This window comes from Scardinius erythrophthalmus, assembly GCF_964197995.2.
Source record: "Scardinius erythrophthalmus genome assembly, chromosome: 2".
Lineage (NCBI taxonomy): Eukaryota > Metazoa > Chordata > Actinopteri > Cypriniformes > Leuciscidae > Scardinius > Scardinius erythrophthalmus.
Window position 1 is genome coordinate 54,947,414 of NC_138222.1, and position 15,409 is coordinate 54,962,822.

At 37.2% G+C, this 15,409-nt stretch overlaps 1 protein-coding gene across 4 annotated transcripts in view; it reads right to left on the minus strand.

The window, feature by feature from the left end:
• The window catches only part of dock11 (dedicator of cytokinesis 11), a 113,937-nt gene that overhangs the window by 6,441 nt on the left and 92,087 nt on the right, over nucleotides 1-15,409 (minus strand). For all 4 annotated transcript variants that reach the window (XM_081359414.1, XM_081359412.1, XM_081359413.1 and 1 more), the window contains 6 exons: nucleotides 12,670-12,783; nucleotides 11,857-12,003; nucleotides 11,391-11,601; nucleotides 8,635-8,825; nucleotides 7,222-7,319; nucleotides 5,952-6,090 (listed from right to left, as the gene is read on the minus strand). In XM_081359414.1, the coding sequence (XP_081215540.1) occupies nucleotides 5,952-6,090; nucleotides 7,222-7,319; nucleotides 8,635-8,825; nucleotides 11,391-11,601; nucleotides 11,857-12,003; nucleotides 12,670-12,783 (900 nt within the window). The remainder of the gene's footprint in view (nucleotides 1-5,951; nucleotides 6,091-7,221; nucleotides 7,320-8,634; nucleotides 8,826-11,390; nucleotides 11,602-11,856; nucleotides 12,004-12,669; nucleotides 12,784-15,409) is intronic.

Consider the following 15,409-nt stretch of genomic DNA (forward strand, 5'->3'; position numbering starts at 1 on the left):
AGTGTTCGGCCTGACGGTGGAAAAGCGGCTATTGTCATTCTGAAAGGTGAAAGTCTTTCTTCATTTGCAGTTTTCTAGCAGATGCCAGAAGGTTCAGTGCCAAAATCGACTGATGCTTGGAGCTATTCATGATTCTCTCCCCCTTCACTAAACCCCAGTTCACCAGCGGAAGAAAAGCAGCTTCTACACATGATGCTTCACTGTGGGAATGGTGTTCTTTTAACTGATGTGTTTTGTTGTTTTCGCTCCAAACATACCTTTGACAAATTTTGGCCAAAACGTTCAACCATTGTCTCATCAGACCATAACAAATTTTCCCACATGGTTTTGGGAAACTGGATATATGCTTTTGCAGTTTATCGGGGCTTGGATGTATTTTAAGCTGGGCATACGCGGTACGAATTCTCCCCCGAATGAAGCTCCCCCGTAAGAAAATTTTGTGCATTTTAATGTTAAATTCATCAATCTGGTGCACTTTGAGAGTTCAAAATTAAAAGCTCCAACCCATATTCAGTGTGCAAATTAAACAAAGAAAAATTCAAACCTCTTTTAGTTACAGTGTCTGTCTATATTACACTACTACAATAATAGTTATAATATTAATCCAATGATAGTAATATCCATATTTTGTAAAACAAATGCACTAAAAAATAAAGGAAACTTTCATAATTAGTTTTGTACCAATGTCAATCAAGAAAATAACCAATGGGCCGCTGATCTACGTGTTTCATGGGCTGGTCTGTCAGAAAAAAACAACTAACGCTGACTTTTTTTGACCAATGCATTACACCGGCACAAACCCAGCGCCGCCAATTAAACAAAACAAAACGAGAGGGGCGCCGATGTACAAATTTTATGGGCCGTTAAAAAAAAGAAAAAATAATAATAATAAAAATTATGTATGAGTATGAGATGTATCGGCCCAAAAATCACCGGGAAAATGCCCGGTATGCCCGATGGCCAGTCCAGCCCTGGTTGCCATCATATTAGGCCTTCACATGTCCTTTTCTCTTTCAATAACGTAGGGAGCAGCCAGTTCTTCCCAGAAAGAGCTGTTGCTCTAGGCCTCTTGACAACCTCCCTGACCAGTTTTTTCTTTGTCAATTTTAAAGGGATGATCTGTTTTTGATAATGTCACTGTTGTGCAATACTTTCTTACCTTGCCGATAACGGTCTTCTTTACTGTGTTCCATGGTATATCTGATACCTTGGAAATATTTTCGTAGCCCTCATCTGAGTGACACCTTTTCCCACAGCTCATTCCGCAGAAGTAGCAGTGCTTTGCCTTCTGAGAATGTAGTTCCCAGTATATATATACGGTTAGAAGATGGCTGTGTCTCATGTGACTATACAAATCACAACATGTAAATAGGAAAATGTTGGCATTATTTTGTCACTTATTGGGAGCAGTATGCTAGCTAGAGCCATTTACCTCCAGTCTTTGTGCTAAGCTAGGCTAGCGGTGGGTACGTCAGACAGAGTTACGGCACGCACGGAGATTAAAAGGATATGTATGGACTTATCTAACTCTGGGGGATACGGTGAATAAGCTAAAGTCCCAAAAAGTCGGCGTGTTCCTTTAATATATCATCAACAATATTATTGATTGAACTGAGCTGGACGATGACATCACTGTTGTCTCCAGAGCGGCTATATATACAGTCAAATCAAAATTTATTCAGACACCTTCAACATTTCTCACATTATCACAGTTTAGAAAATGGTAATAAAATATGACTTTATGAGTTATCAAATCAGTCGATATTTCTCTGGTTTTGGCCATCCTTCGGTTAGACTGTCTCACAGATGAATTAGGTTGAACAGCTGTCAGTTTTCAGCGGTTAAATTTAAGTACACAATTAGATAATACCAATTTTGGTCAACCAATTACCAAGCAATGCTTAATTTTGTTCAGTCTGTGGTGTAAAAAGGTTGCATTAGCATTTAAAGAAAAAAACACTTGAGCAAAACATGGTCATGTCAAAGTGTCTGAATACTTTTTGGTCCCAAATTTTTATACATTTTACTGGTAGTCCACTGTATGAAGAATGTTTGTGTATAATATGTCACAGTTTACTTTATTTTGCTATCCTCACTTACATAAATGAACTATAGTGTCCTGCACCCACTAGTAAAATATAAAAAATTAGATCTGGTGTCTGAATAATTTTTGGTTTGACAGCATAAATGAATTAAAAAACTTTTTTACAGCAAAAATGAACCATCACCGAACTTACTTAAGCTGTACTATGACAATATTTTCTTCTAGATCTGCTGTACAGCCATTATTTTCCTGTCACTGTAAAGCTTCTTTGAAACAATCTGTATTGTAAAAAGCGCTGCATAAATAAAGGTGACTTGACTCAGATCAGCTTAGCTGGATTAAAAGTTTGGGAAATTCTTTACACAGTAATCATCAGAATATCTCTTCTCCTGTCACTGAAAATGTCCAGATTTTTAAGTCTTCTTGCGAACAATCATTTTGTACTATTTTAAAACGGAAGTGCATCACGAAGCTCAATGCAAGTAGTCCATAATGAACACAGCCACGTATTATAAAAGGGTGTGAATGTGCACACTTATACAGTTAGGTTATTTTAAGGTTTTTTAATTATTTCTCTTTTTCTCACTTTGGTTTTCAGTGGCATTGCAGAGGTTGTAAATTTTACATCAAAGGTGCAAAAGCTCTGATATGATTTATCTTTGTTTCATATTTTACATCACACAAAAACAGCAGTTTTAACAGGGGAGTGTAGACTTTTTTTATATACACTGCATAAACTGTATATAGACAAAATAATTAAATGTCAATAATTCACACTAAATTAACATTGAACTGGAAACCATGGTAATCTACAGTTCCATTATTTCCAGTCTAAGATAAGTAAAAGGTATTTTGAATCCTTCACTCTTAGGGCCCTATTTTAACGATCTGAAACACAAGTGTCAAAGCGCAAAGCGCAAGTGACTTTGTGGGCGGGTCTTGGCGCTGTTGCTATTTTCCCGGCGGGATAAATGACTCTTGCGCCAGGCGCAAATCTAAAATGGGTTGGTCTGAAGTAGCTTCATTATTCATAGGTGTGGTTTGGGCGTAACGTGAAATAAACCAATCAGAGCGTCATCTCACATTCCCTTTAAGAGCAGACGCGTTTGTTCTAAGCGGATTCCTATTGTAACGGCGGATTTGCCAGGCGCGCGCCAGGAGCGGTTCACAGTCAAGGAGAGCAACGCTCTCGTCAGGGACGTTGGGGATGGAGAAACCCACCCAAATTAACTTCGGTTAAAAAGGCGTATGATAATTTGGGTAAATGTGTAAGCTAGATGTATGCTTTTATAATAAATTGTCTATCTATCTATCTACCTATCTATCTATCTATCTATCTATCTATCTATCTATCTATCTATCTATCTATCTATCTATCTATCTATCTATCTATCTATCTATCTATCTATCTATCTATCTATCTATCTATCTATCTATCTATCTATCTATCGTAATAATGTATGATTTGCAAAAATGAAAACTGCTGCTTCTGTGTAGATGAGAGAATCAAAGTGTATGCACGTTGTGCACACGCTACATTGATTATTGCCAAGCATGCGCCCTTAAAATAGCATATGAATAACATGCGCAACGCGCCACTGACTTTAAACAATTTTTTCCTGGTTAGTGGCGCAATTGTTTTCTAAACCTGCAAAATAGCATGAGGGAACGTTTGCGCTGGAACACGCCTCCTTTTTTGCGCTGAACCGCCCAGGGAGCGCAAGTTCATTCCCTAGTTTAGCGACGTGCTTCTGTAGAGGGAAAAACGCGCTTTGCGCGGGTGCAAAATAGGAATGATACATGCGTCGGTGTACAAAGTCAATTGCGCTGGGTGCAAGATAGGGCCCTTAAAGTCTTCAGTCAAGTATGTAATCTCAGGGCACAATCTCTCCAGGATAACTGAGTTCACGAGCCAAAACAGATCAAACCTGTTGTGTTTTAACCGTCCCAACCCAACAAACCTGTCTGTCATCACGGACTGCTAGTCATGAGATGAGGACAACAAAAACAAATTCTCTGGTGAGATCTCCAAGTCTTGAATAACATTTCCTAACCAGTGGAGACATACAGTAAATTAGTTTTTTGGTTTGTTTATGGAGGGAAATGCCCAGTTAAAGTAGCTCATTTCCTGGAGTCTACATGGACAAGATAATAGACAGTACAGAACCACACATTTATCTTAACTCAGTCTGTAATTGCTAATAAATGTTGTGAAACTGCAAAAACAATCAAAACCAATGCACGGGGTCAAAAAGCAAACTTGCCAATCAACAAATGCGAGCAAAAACTGCCATTAGTGTGAAAGTTGCCCTTTAACTTTCTTTATGAAGTGCATCATAATGCATGGTCTGACATAAGCGATAAAACTTAATATAATCAAAGAGTCACAGATCATCTAGGGAATCAAACCCTTTTTTGTCTTGTATAGTCAAATGACTTAGTGTGGCAATACATAACTGGGGATCAGTGTTGGGAGTAACGCGTTACAAAAGTAATGTATTACAGTAACTTATTACTTTTTGTTGTAACGCAGTAGTGTAAGGCATTACTAATCAATTTTCAGTAATATTTTACTCGGTACATGTTCAGTAACGCTTGCGTTACAACACACTTTTAGCCCAAAATTTAATTTAATTTAATTACTTTTAAATAACAGTAACAAGTAATGTATAATGTATTACGGTTTGGAAGTAACTTGCACAACACTGCTGGGGATTATACATCGAAACAAAAAATGAGGAACAAAATCACGATGGGTGACATTTTCAGGAGAAGTGGCATTTCACATTGAGACTGTCAGATATGTGAAAATGACGTGTGCTTTAATCAAAGCAAAAATCAGCTAATGCTACAAAGACGTCGGCGCCACCAGGATTTTTAAAGGTCCCGTTCTATGCCCCTTTTCACAAGATGTAAAATAAGTCTCTGATGTCCCCAGAGTGTGTATGTGAAGTTTGAGCTCAAAATACCCAACAGATCATTTTTTACAGCATGTTTAAATTGACATTTTTTGGGGCTCAGAAAAACGAGCCGTTTCAGTGTGTCCCCTTTAAATGCAAATGAGGTGCTGCTGGACGACACAGGGGGCGGAGCTTCATGAGCTCGCGCTCAGTCTGTCAGGAAAAATTCATCTCAAGGAATGATGATAATATCAGAAACTCTCAGTAACGTGTTCATTTCGAGTCGGACAATAATGCCTACAGAGTCAGAGTGCTGTATAGAGATGAAACAGGTATGGTTTATTAGTTTAATTACGGTTATTATAACGTATTTGTCATCTGCTTGTAGGCTATGTATCCATTATTTATTAATAGCCTACAAGTCTGCTGTCTGAATGATGATCAAACATATACTGATGAGTATAATAAAGTTTATTGTACATCACACAAAAGATGAAGCGTCAGTTTTACTTCAGAAAATCACCGTAAGAGCTGAGTAAACACAGTAGCCTAAGTTATAAGAAGTGCGCAAATAGCCAGTAGAGTTGAGGGAGCATTCCTGTGGGCGGAGGTTAGTCAAGAAACGGTTCTGGTGATGTCACTAAAGCAGGATGTAGAGGGGTGTAGTCCAATCGAGCCGTTTTTTGTAGTCAACTTCTGTTAAATAAAATATCTCGCTTTGCATTGAACTTTGAGCTTTATAATTTTACAGATATTATTTATGCTCTAACAGCAACATTACACACTAACTAAAGTTTGAAACATGGAATCGCATGCAACGGGACCTTTAAAACTTTAATCTTAAAGTTAATCTTAAACTTTCAGCAAACTCTAAAAGCAGCACACCAACTTACCTAGAAAGCAGCGTTTGGGCTGAATTAATTGCAGTAATATGTTTTTTAGGAGAAGTTGAAAGAAGAACAAGAATTTTGTGCTGCAAGAAGATGGAAATGAGCAATGAAACATACCTGCTCGTTGATGATTTCAGAAAGTTCTTTAACCATGCTTTTGAAGTTAGCCTTTAGTCCCTCATGATACTCATACTGATCCTCCTTTATCAGTCTCTCATTAATGTCCAGAGCCATACTGCATGCATTGACAAATTGCCTGCAGCACATATAACCACACAATTAGGCATAACAGAAACAATTTAATCAAGAATAAAGGAGCAAATAACAAAAATAAATAAATAATGTGTATAGTGTGTGTTTGTGCGCGCATGTATAATTTTTAATTTAAATTTTCTAGTAGTTAACTTCAAAAGCTTCAGATGATTAAGTTTGACGTCTTATTTTATGGGGGAAAAATTGTCTTGTATTTCAAAAACAAACTGTGTTTGGAGAAAACTAAAACTGTCATATAAATGTCATCGAGAGTGCTATGAACCACAAATTCCTGAGCCAATTCCAAAAATGAGGTGCGCTGGCATGAAAACAGATACATTCCTGCAACATGGCAAGATGATACATGCTGTTGAATACAGTGAGTGCAGTTGGTTGCTTCCTGAATATGACTAACTTCATCTTCACCTATTTTTAGAACACTTACTATTGTATTGAAATTAAAGTTCTTGAGAAGAAAGCTTAAAAACTTGCCCAGATGAGCCTTTTTATAACTTTTATTAAGTTAACTGATAAGAGAATTTCGGGTAATATTTGTATAGATATCTCTATAGCTTAATTCAGAAAACCTGTATCAATAGGACCCCGTTTACACTTGATATTAAGAAGTGTTTTCGTAAATCCGATCACAAGTGGACGACACTAAATACAGGCAATAAACGCATTTATAAATGACGGTATGAGTAGAAAAAGCATTTGACCGGATTTCTTTCACTGGGTAAACGCTCATGTTGTCGAATACGTTCAAACAGCCACATAAGACCGTCTATTGACCTAATGCATGAACAACATTATGGGAACCGCGAAAGATCTGAAAACCCCATACATTTACCCGCCCATAGACCCTCTCCTCAAAGAGATAGAAGTGGTAGAAAGTGGACAAAAGAGGCGGATTAAAACACCAGGTGTAAACGTGAATGTGTATCCATCTACTTGTGATCTAATCAACCAAACGTATCTTAATACCAGGTGTAAACAGGACCTTGGTGTTGGACAATTTCCTTGTAATTGTTGTTTTAGGTTCTTGTTACCAAACCATGCTTTTTCCTTGTATGCACCCACAGTTATCTGTTTCCTTTCTAAGTTCAACAAAAACTGCAAAGGTAATACCGCATACCTGAATATTTCTTTAAGCTCCTTGACTTTCTTACTGGGTTGACCTGATTTGGATTCATCCAGGAAAGCTCGGGCATAGGCCATCGGTCCCGCATTCACCTATAAGCCCAAAAACGGTATTAGATGCATGATATGATTGTGTGACAAACCATTATCAATGAACTGCCAGTCAGGGACTGTGACTTCATGCGCAAGATATTATAATTATAGGTCAAAAATGTAAAAACGTTTGTTACATTTAATTTGTTTCCCTGTTATAGGGCAACAGGAATTTTGTTTTGGATGTAATTAACTTCATTGGCATTCACTCTCTCTCCTCCCCCATCATGAGTGGACAATGATGGCCCCTACTGCCTATTGGCTACAAGAGTGCTGTGCTGCTCGGTCCGATCCACTTTCAACAGTGCTTCTCAGAAATCACTTACTGCACCTTTAATCAACACATTCGTGTTGCATCATAATGAGCTGGTTTTTTATACTTTATGTATTATCATCATGTAAACACACAGGTGAATAACAAGGTTTTTTGGGTGCTACAATTAAGGCAACTGAAGAACTAAGAAGAAATATTGTGGAGCGATATTATCCATGATTGTAATTGTAATATTATTTTCTTGAACATGATAACATATTTCTCACTCAATTCTCATTGACTTAATGCATGAACAACATTATGGGAAGCACGAAAGGATGCAAAATGCAAAAGCATCTCATTCTCATTCTCATTGTTATAATGGGAAAAACACAGCATTACAAAATTATAATAAACTTAACTACAAAAAAAAATGTAATGCAATGTTTTTATAAAATATATAAAATACAGTTTAAATTGAAGGCAGTATAACAAATACTACCATGATGTATAAACACATTGTAGATTATATATAATTCTTATTTTTCACAGAGATTAATTAATTAATGAGATTTCTTTTTGGGGAATTATGGGGAAAATGTGCTAAACTATCATGAAAAAAAAGTCAGACGCAAGAAAATCATGTTTTCCATGTTAATTTTAAAATGTAATTTATTCCTGTGATCAAAGCTGAATTTTCAGCATCATTACTCCAGTCTTCAGTGTCACATGATCCTTCAGAAATCACTCTAATATGCTGATTTGCTGCTCAAGAAACATTTTATTATTATTATGTTTAAAACAGTTGTGTAATATTTTGTAGAAACATTTTGTTGGATTCTTTGATGACTAGAAAGTTTAAAAGAACATTTATTAGATTTTTTTTTTGTTGAAACATTATAGATCAGATGTTACAGATGTTATAGAACTATCACGTATGATCAGTTTAATGTGCATTTGCTAAATAAAAGTAGTAATTTCTTAAAAAAACGAACTTTTGAATGGTAGTGTAAATAGTATGAAGACTAAAAGGCCCAATGAGTCTGTAATGCATACTAGTACCTGCACACTAACACAGCCTTGGAGTTTGAGTTGAAGCGTGATCATGTTAACCTCCTGATTAGAGCAGAGCTTAGCGAGTTCAACACTCCTCTCTCTCATCTCATCTATTGCCACATCGATCGGCTTCAGCTCCAAGTGCTTCTCTCCCACAACCTCGATGCGTTTCTTTACATAGGGAAATGTGTTGGCCGCTGCAGACACAAAAAGCAAACACATACACAGTACGCTTTTGAACCTCAACACAGACAAACACCACCACTCAAACAAAAGATAGTAATCATGGTCTAATAGTGGTACATCTAATATTTCATCTGTGACTGACTGTCAGATAGAGTCACGAAGTTCACAGGTACCAACGCACCTGTTGCCGCCACTATTGATTGGTGTATGACAACAACTGAGTAAAGAGACCAACTGAAAAGACTCATTATCTAAATGATAGGTTGCTCACAAAAGTTGTCACGCAAGAGCGTGCCAGTTTAAAGAATAGTAACGTTTTTGGCCCATGGGGAACTTGTCATTGCCATTGTTCACACAAGACTGTTTTTCTTAGTTCCATCAAATATTTACACTGATCTTATACAGTATTAAATACATGCCATTTAATTCATGGCATTAATTCATGTAAACAATGTTTATAAGGGTAACACACAGCAAAGTTTCAGGAGTGATAACTGCATTTAAATGTGAGAGTGAACGCCCTAAATTATCATTCCATGCACGAATGGAACTAGAGTCACTAAGACAGATATTTGTCTTAATGTCAGTAATCAACTGGGGAAAGTTTCATGCTGATATCTATTAGGTCATTGTTTTTTCCTAGTCACCTGGGGTGTCTCCCCTTAAGAAATCCGATGATAGCAACTTTTTTGTGTTTTGCATTTTTAACTAAAACACCACTGACAGAAGCACTGTGTTTAAATGTCATTAGTGACTTGTTGGTCATTTTGGTTCTGTACGCTCCTGTAAATTTCTGAACTGTGTGTGTCACGACAGGATTAAATAAAGCAATGAGCCCCGTGAAGCCGTGAGTTTAGAGCAGCTAAGGGGCGTTGATTAAATTCACTGTAAACCACGGCTTCACAGGGCTTATTACTTTTATAAAACGGTTATAATAACAACAACACCGTATCGACCTTATGTAGCCCCGCCCCTTTTCAGCACTGCGCTCAATGTGTTCTCTCTTCCGGTTTGTATTTCCACAGCATGAAGGTAAGATCTTACGGATTTATGAATGAACTGCTTGCTTTAAAATCTTCCCGGTCTACTGACATTTGTTATGAGATCCGCTTCAAACATTACAATGCTCGTGATCACTTTCGGTAACTCTATAATAAGTAAATCCACTTCATCAGCTAATTACTCTTTCGATGATAGAAATATACAGAGCTACCACAAAGTTCAAACACAATGTTCTAAAGATGGCTGCTAAACGCTTGTTTCACTGACACTTTATACAGGTCTATAAACACTGATGTAATGATGTCACAGCACGGCTCAACAAATCAGAATCAAGGACTGGAACTATCCCTTTTGTAAGTGTAGGTTCACAGATTTTCAATCTGCTTTGTATTCAATCTGTTATAGTGTCGGTAGTAAACGAACAGTGTTTACTCGTTCTCCGTGTTAACTGGACCGAGAAAGTCCTGTTTATGTATCAGCAAAACTCTTTTGACATCTCCATGGCTTTCGTGAAAACTACAGATTGTATTGTCCGCGGACTGTCGAATCAACAGAGGGGTTATTAACAGAATGGTTATTGTATTCAGGTTTATCACTGAAAATTGTATCGTACTTTGTGTATTCTTTAAACAGCATTATGGTAAAAATACTATTGCAACAGCCTTCTTTGTTGTACTGAACTGACAGATGGGGGAACTGACAGAACAGCAGTTTCTTTTAGTTTCCCCCTTCTGTTTGGACTAAAACAGTGTTTATAATCATCCAGTTTGAAATTGACACTATAAACATGGAGGTTTTTCAGATTTTCCATTGTGGCGGTGTTCTCTCCATATTTACGAATGGGGCAGTCATGGCCTAATGGTTTGCAGTGTGTCTGTGTGTTCACTACCCACTGCTCCTAATGTGTGTGCACTAACTTGGATGGCTTAAAATTCTGAGTATGTGTTACCATAGTTGGCTTCCACGTCACTTTTACTTTGCAGCCACTGCCTACAACATTCTGGATCCTTCACTTGAAACTGAAAACAACTCCTGCTAAACATTTACTCTCTGAATTCTTGCACCCAGGAGCAAAACAAGTCGACACCAAGTTTGCATTTCCTACTCAAGCAAGGCGGTATTTGATGACTGAGAGTGGTCTTGGATGGCAAAATGCCCAGTGCATTATGGGTGTTAAAGTTTTCCAACAGCCCATTTTTTGTTTTACCACAAGTACCACAAATTAAAAAAAAAATGTCCTGCCTTTCTACCGCATAGGCAGCCATGTTTTATTGAAAGCCCATTTTACCAGTGGTGAAGTACCCCTTTAAAAGATTAGTTCACTTCAAAATGAAAATTCTGTTATCATTTACTCACCCTCAAGTTGACAGATGACAGAATTTAAATTTTGAATTGAACTGTTCCTTCAAGCACTAAAAGGTGAAGTGACAACCAAATCTGATTGTCTTGTGTATGTAGCCTAGGTGTTGTTACAAAAGCAAACTGTAAGAGTTGACAAAATGTTGGCAATCTCAAAAATATGATGTACTGGGAGTAATGCCAGATCTCCTGCTGTCTGTGTGCTGCGAGCTTACTGGTAAGTACCGTCCTCCGCTTGCACTGCTCCTCAACTCCTCCTTGTTTCTTTCCCGTTAGCGTGAACGGAGTCTCAAAGACAAAGCGATTGATGTTATGGCACTTCTCGAAGTCCGTCTTCCTCTCCACCAGCTCTTTCTCATCAAAGAAGGGCTTGACATACGTGACCTGAATGTAGGCAAACTTTGGGTCCAGATCTTTCTGGTTAACCTGTGGGTAAACAAAAAGTTGATGTGTGGTTCCTTTTATTTAAAGAAAGTGAAATGGGTAAAAATGTAATGTGTTTCCAAATGTTAAATACTCAAAAATATGCAAAGACTGAAAGATAGACGTGTCTCAGAATGTTTGTTCTTGAGATAAACAACTCTTTCCTGAATGATGACACAGATGTGCTGCTCTTCATGGTCATTTAATCTCAATACAGGAATCTGCACAGTAAAACAGAAACTTGTAACTATGACTCACTTTGTTGGAGTCTTGGATGATTTTGACGTTCTCTGCTCCAAACTTTTCTCCATAAAGGCTTGTGAGGCGAAGGGAAATTTCAGGAAGCTTTGTGAGCTTTGGCTCTTTGTAAATGTATTCTTTCCCATCCTCTTCTTCAAAGAAGCCCTGAAGTCCAAAAAATCTTAATTGTTTTAGTTGCATGACTGACATGTTGCTCCTGTTGTATTATTGTGCTGTGTTATTGTGATACATCTATTTTGTCTGAATAGTCTGGGGTCAGTAAAATAAAAAAAAAGAACACTTTTATTCAACAAGGATGCATTAAGTTAAAAAAGTGACAGTAAAGACTATGTAGTTTTCAACCAAAAAGTTTTTTTTTAAATAAATTATTTTCTTTTGAACTTTATATTCATCAAAGGATCATGTGACACTGAAGACATGAGCAATGATGCTGAAAATCCAGCTTAGCATCACAGGATTAAATTACATTTTAAAATGTATTAAAATAGAAAACACTTATTTTAAACAGTACTTTTTTTTTTTTTTTTTTAAATATGACTGTTTTTACTGTATTTTTGATCAAATAAATGCAGCCTTGGTGAGCACAAGAGACTTTTGAACAAAAACATAAAAAACAGACCCAAACTTTTGAACAGTAGTGTAAAAATATGTTTCATGTGATAAAACATATTTCAGCTGTCATACTCTAAAGTGCACAATATCAGTTGCGCAAGATATACACAATATCAATGGTTTACACAGAGAAGTCATTTTGGGAAGTGGTAGCAAAAAGCAAGTCAAATCTACACAAGCATAAACTTGTGAACCTACCTGTCCATAAAAGGCGACTCTAAAGTAAGACCCCAGCAGACGTCGGCCAGACTTTATCACCTCTAATATCTTCGCATAAGCTCGCTGCAGTGTGTCATACAACCTCCTCAGTTTCTATCGGGGAAAGAGAGAAGTAACAGCTCTGTAAGAGAACGCTTGAGAACTGCTAGCATGTCATTTTCATGCACTTTCGTGTAACAATTGCGGTTTTCGGCTTGTTTGCTTGAAACTGTGAACTTTGGATTGCTTAAAATGAATTGTGAAAAGCATAATGCAAACTGACTGCTTTAATTTATTAGCATATTTCTCAACAGGAAAAAGAGAGAGAGAGAGAGAGAGAGAGAGAGAGAGAGAGAGAGAGAGAGAGAGAGAGAGAGATAAGACAAGAAAGATGGGGAACAAAAGCAGGAAATGAAAAGTCTGATGTGATGAGTGCATTAACCACTAGGCTGCAGGACTGCAACTGTGCCATCTTTGAAGTGTGTAAACTTTAATAAGGATGTGTTTGTTACCAGACTCAAGGTACATAATCTAAAGTCTCCTGTTTACAGTTTTCCTCAGAACTGTTAGAGTACTTTATCAGAGTAAAGTAAATTGGCTTATGCTAAAGAAAACATCAGCAACACGCGTGTTCCTTCATGTCATATTACCAAATAAATCTTCCTGTCCGACTTTGTGGTGCCATCACAGACTTACAAACATGACTTGTAAGAACAAATTGTCAATATGATCATCCTATATTCATACATGGATGTCATTTAAAAAAATGGAAATGAAAAATCAAATGGAAGAAATGGAATCTAATTAAATAAAAACTATTTAAATATTTAAAAAACAGTTTAAATAATGACTAGGGAGGTGTCAAAAGTTCATTTGCACAAGGCAACGGTAGAAAGGAAACACAGGTTTTCATATTTACTCACCTTTGTAAGCATAACATCCCTAAACATTGGTTTGGAGATAATGATATTTGATATTACAGCTGGATCAGCTTGAATCCATAAACACAAATGAAGTCAGATCATTTAAAGACACGTAGGGATGGGTGATACCACTTAAATTGCTTTCAGTCCGATACAAAATATCATCTAGACAAATATCGGCAATAGCGGTACCATCGCTGGACAATTTTATAAATGTAACAACAATTACAGAACACGATCAATCATTAAAAAAATTTCAAGTCAAAAGTAACACCATCTAAAATACAAATCAATAAATTTCACACACAGCTTTGTTGTTACTAAAAGGGCTAGTTCACCCAAAAATGCCGTAAGACTTTCGTTCATCTTCGTAACATTAATGAAGATATTTTTGATGAAATCTGAGAGCTTTCTGTCCCTCCATTGACATCTACACAACTGAAACTTTGACGCTTCAAAAAGTTCATAAAGAGATCGTAAAACTAATATGAATTGAGCGGTTTAGTCCAAATTTTCTGAAGAGACTCGATCGCTTTATATAATGAACAGATTGAATTAAGGCTTTTATTAACATTTAAACATTCATCAACTCACTCATCAGTTGTGGTAAACGGAAGCTCAAGCATGTTTGCTCGACGTGCGAGAACCAATGAGGTTCATTCTCGTGTTACGCATCATGCTTGAGCTTCCGCAAGAACCAATGAGGTTCATTCTCGTGTTACGCATCATGCTTGAGCTTCCGCAAGAACCAATGAGGTTCATTCTCGTGTTACGCATCACGCTTGGGCTTCCACAAGAACCAATGAGGTTCATTCTCGTGTTACGCATCATGCTTGAGCTTCCGCAAGAACCAATGAGGTTCAATCTCGTGTTACGCATCATGCTTGAGCTTCCACAAGAACCAATGAGATTCATTCTCGTGTTACAAAGCACATTTGAGCTTCAGCAAGAGGTTTGTTCTCGCGTGTCAAGTTCGGTTTATGTTCGCTGATCAGTGTTTAAATGTAAATTAAAGCCTAAATTAAAACTGTCCATCATATAAAGCGATCGAGTCTCTTCAGAAAATTTTGACAAAACCGCTTAATTATATGGATTCGTTTTACGATCTCTTTATGAACTTTTTGAAGCGTCAAAGTGGTAGTTGCGTAGCTGTCAATGGAGGGACAGAAAACTCTCAGATTTGATCAAAAATATCCCAAATATATAAAAAAAATGTATCAAAAATCATATTTAAAGATGAACAAAAGTCTTACAGGTTTGGAACGACATGAGGGTGAGTAAATAATGACAGAAACTTCATATTAGGGTGAACTATCCCTTTAAAGGAATGAAATATCTCCACATGGTGCTTCAAAGTTTAGGATTTGCAAACGTGTCTGTTGTGCTTTGAAAGCACTGACAAACCCCACACATACATCCCTTTTTTCCCCTCACAAAAAGTAAAAATCCTTTTCATTTGTGAAGTGAAATCATCCTGTACTTTCAGTAACCATTGTTTAGAAAGCCATTCACAAACACACTCTCCTACATGGAAACTTTCCCACAGTGCCAGCACTGTCATGAGAAGTCATGATATGATTAAAACGGTTCCCTCTTCCAAAATAGGCTGGCTTCAGCAGAAGAGCCCTATATTTCTAAGGGTTTTTCCTGCAACATGATTTTTTTCATACTTATTTCCACGTTTTCCTCATTTAACTGAGAAGCGAAAGTGAAACAGATTGAGGCTCTGTTCATAGTAATATTGCCCTCACCGTCCACACAAACATCTGATTGAGCAACTTTAATCCTTTCACATCCGGTCAGAGTGTGCATGTGCT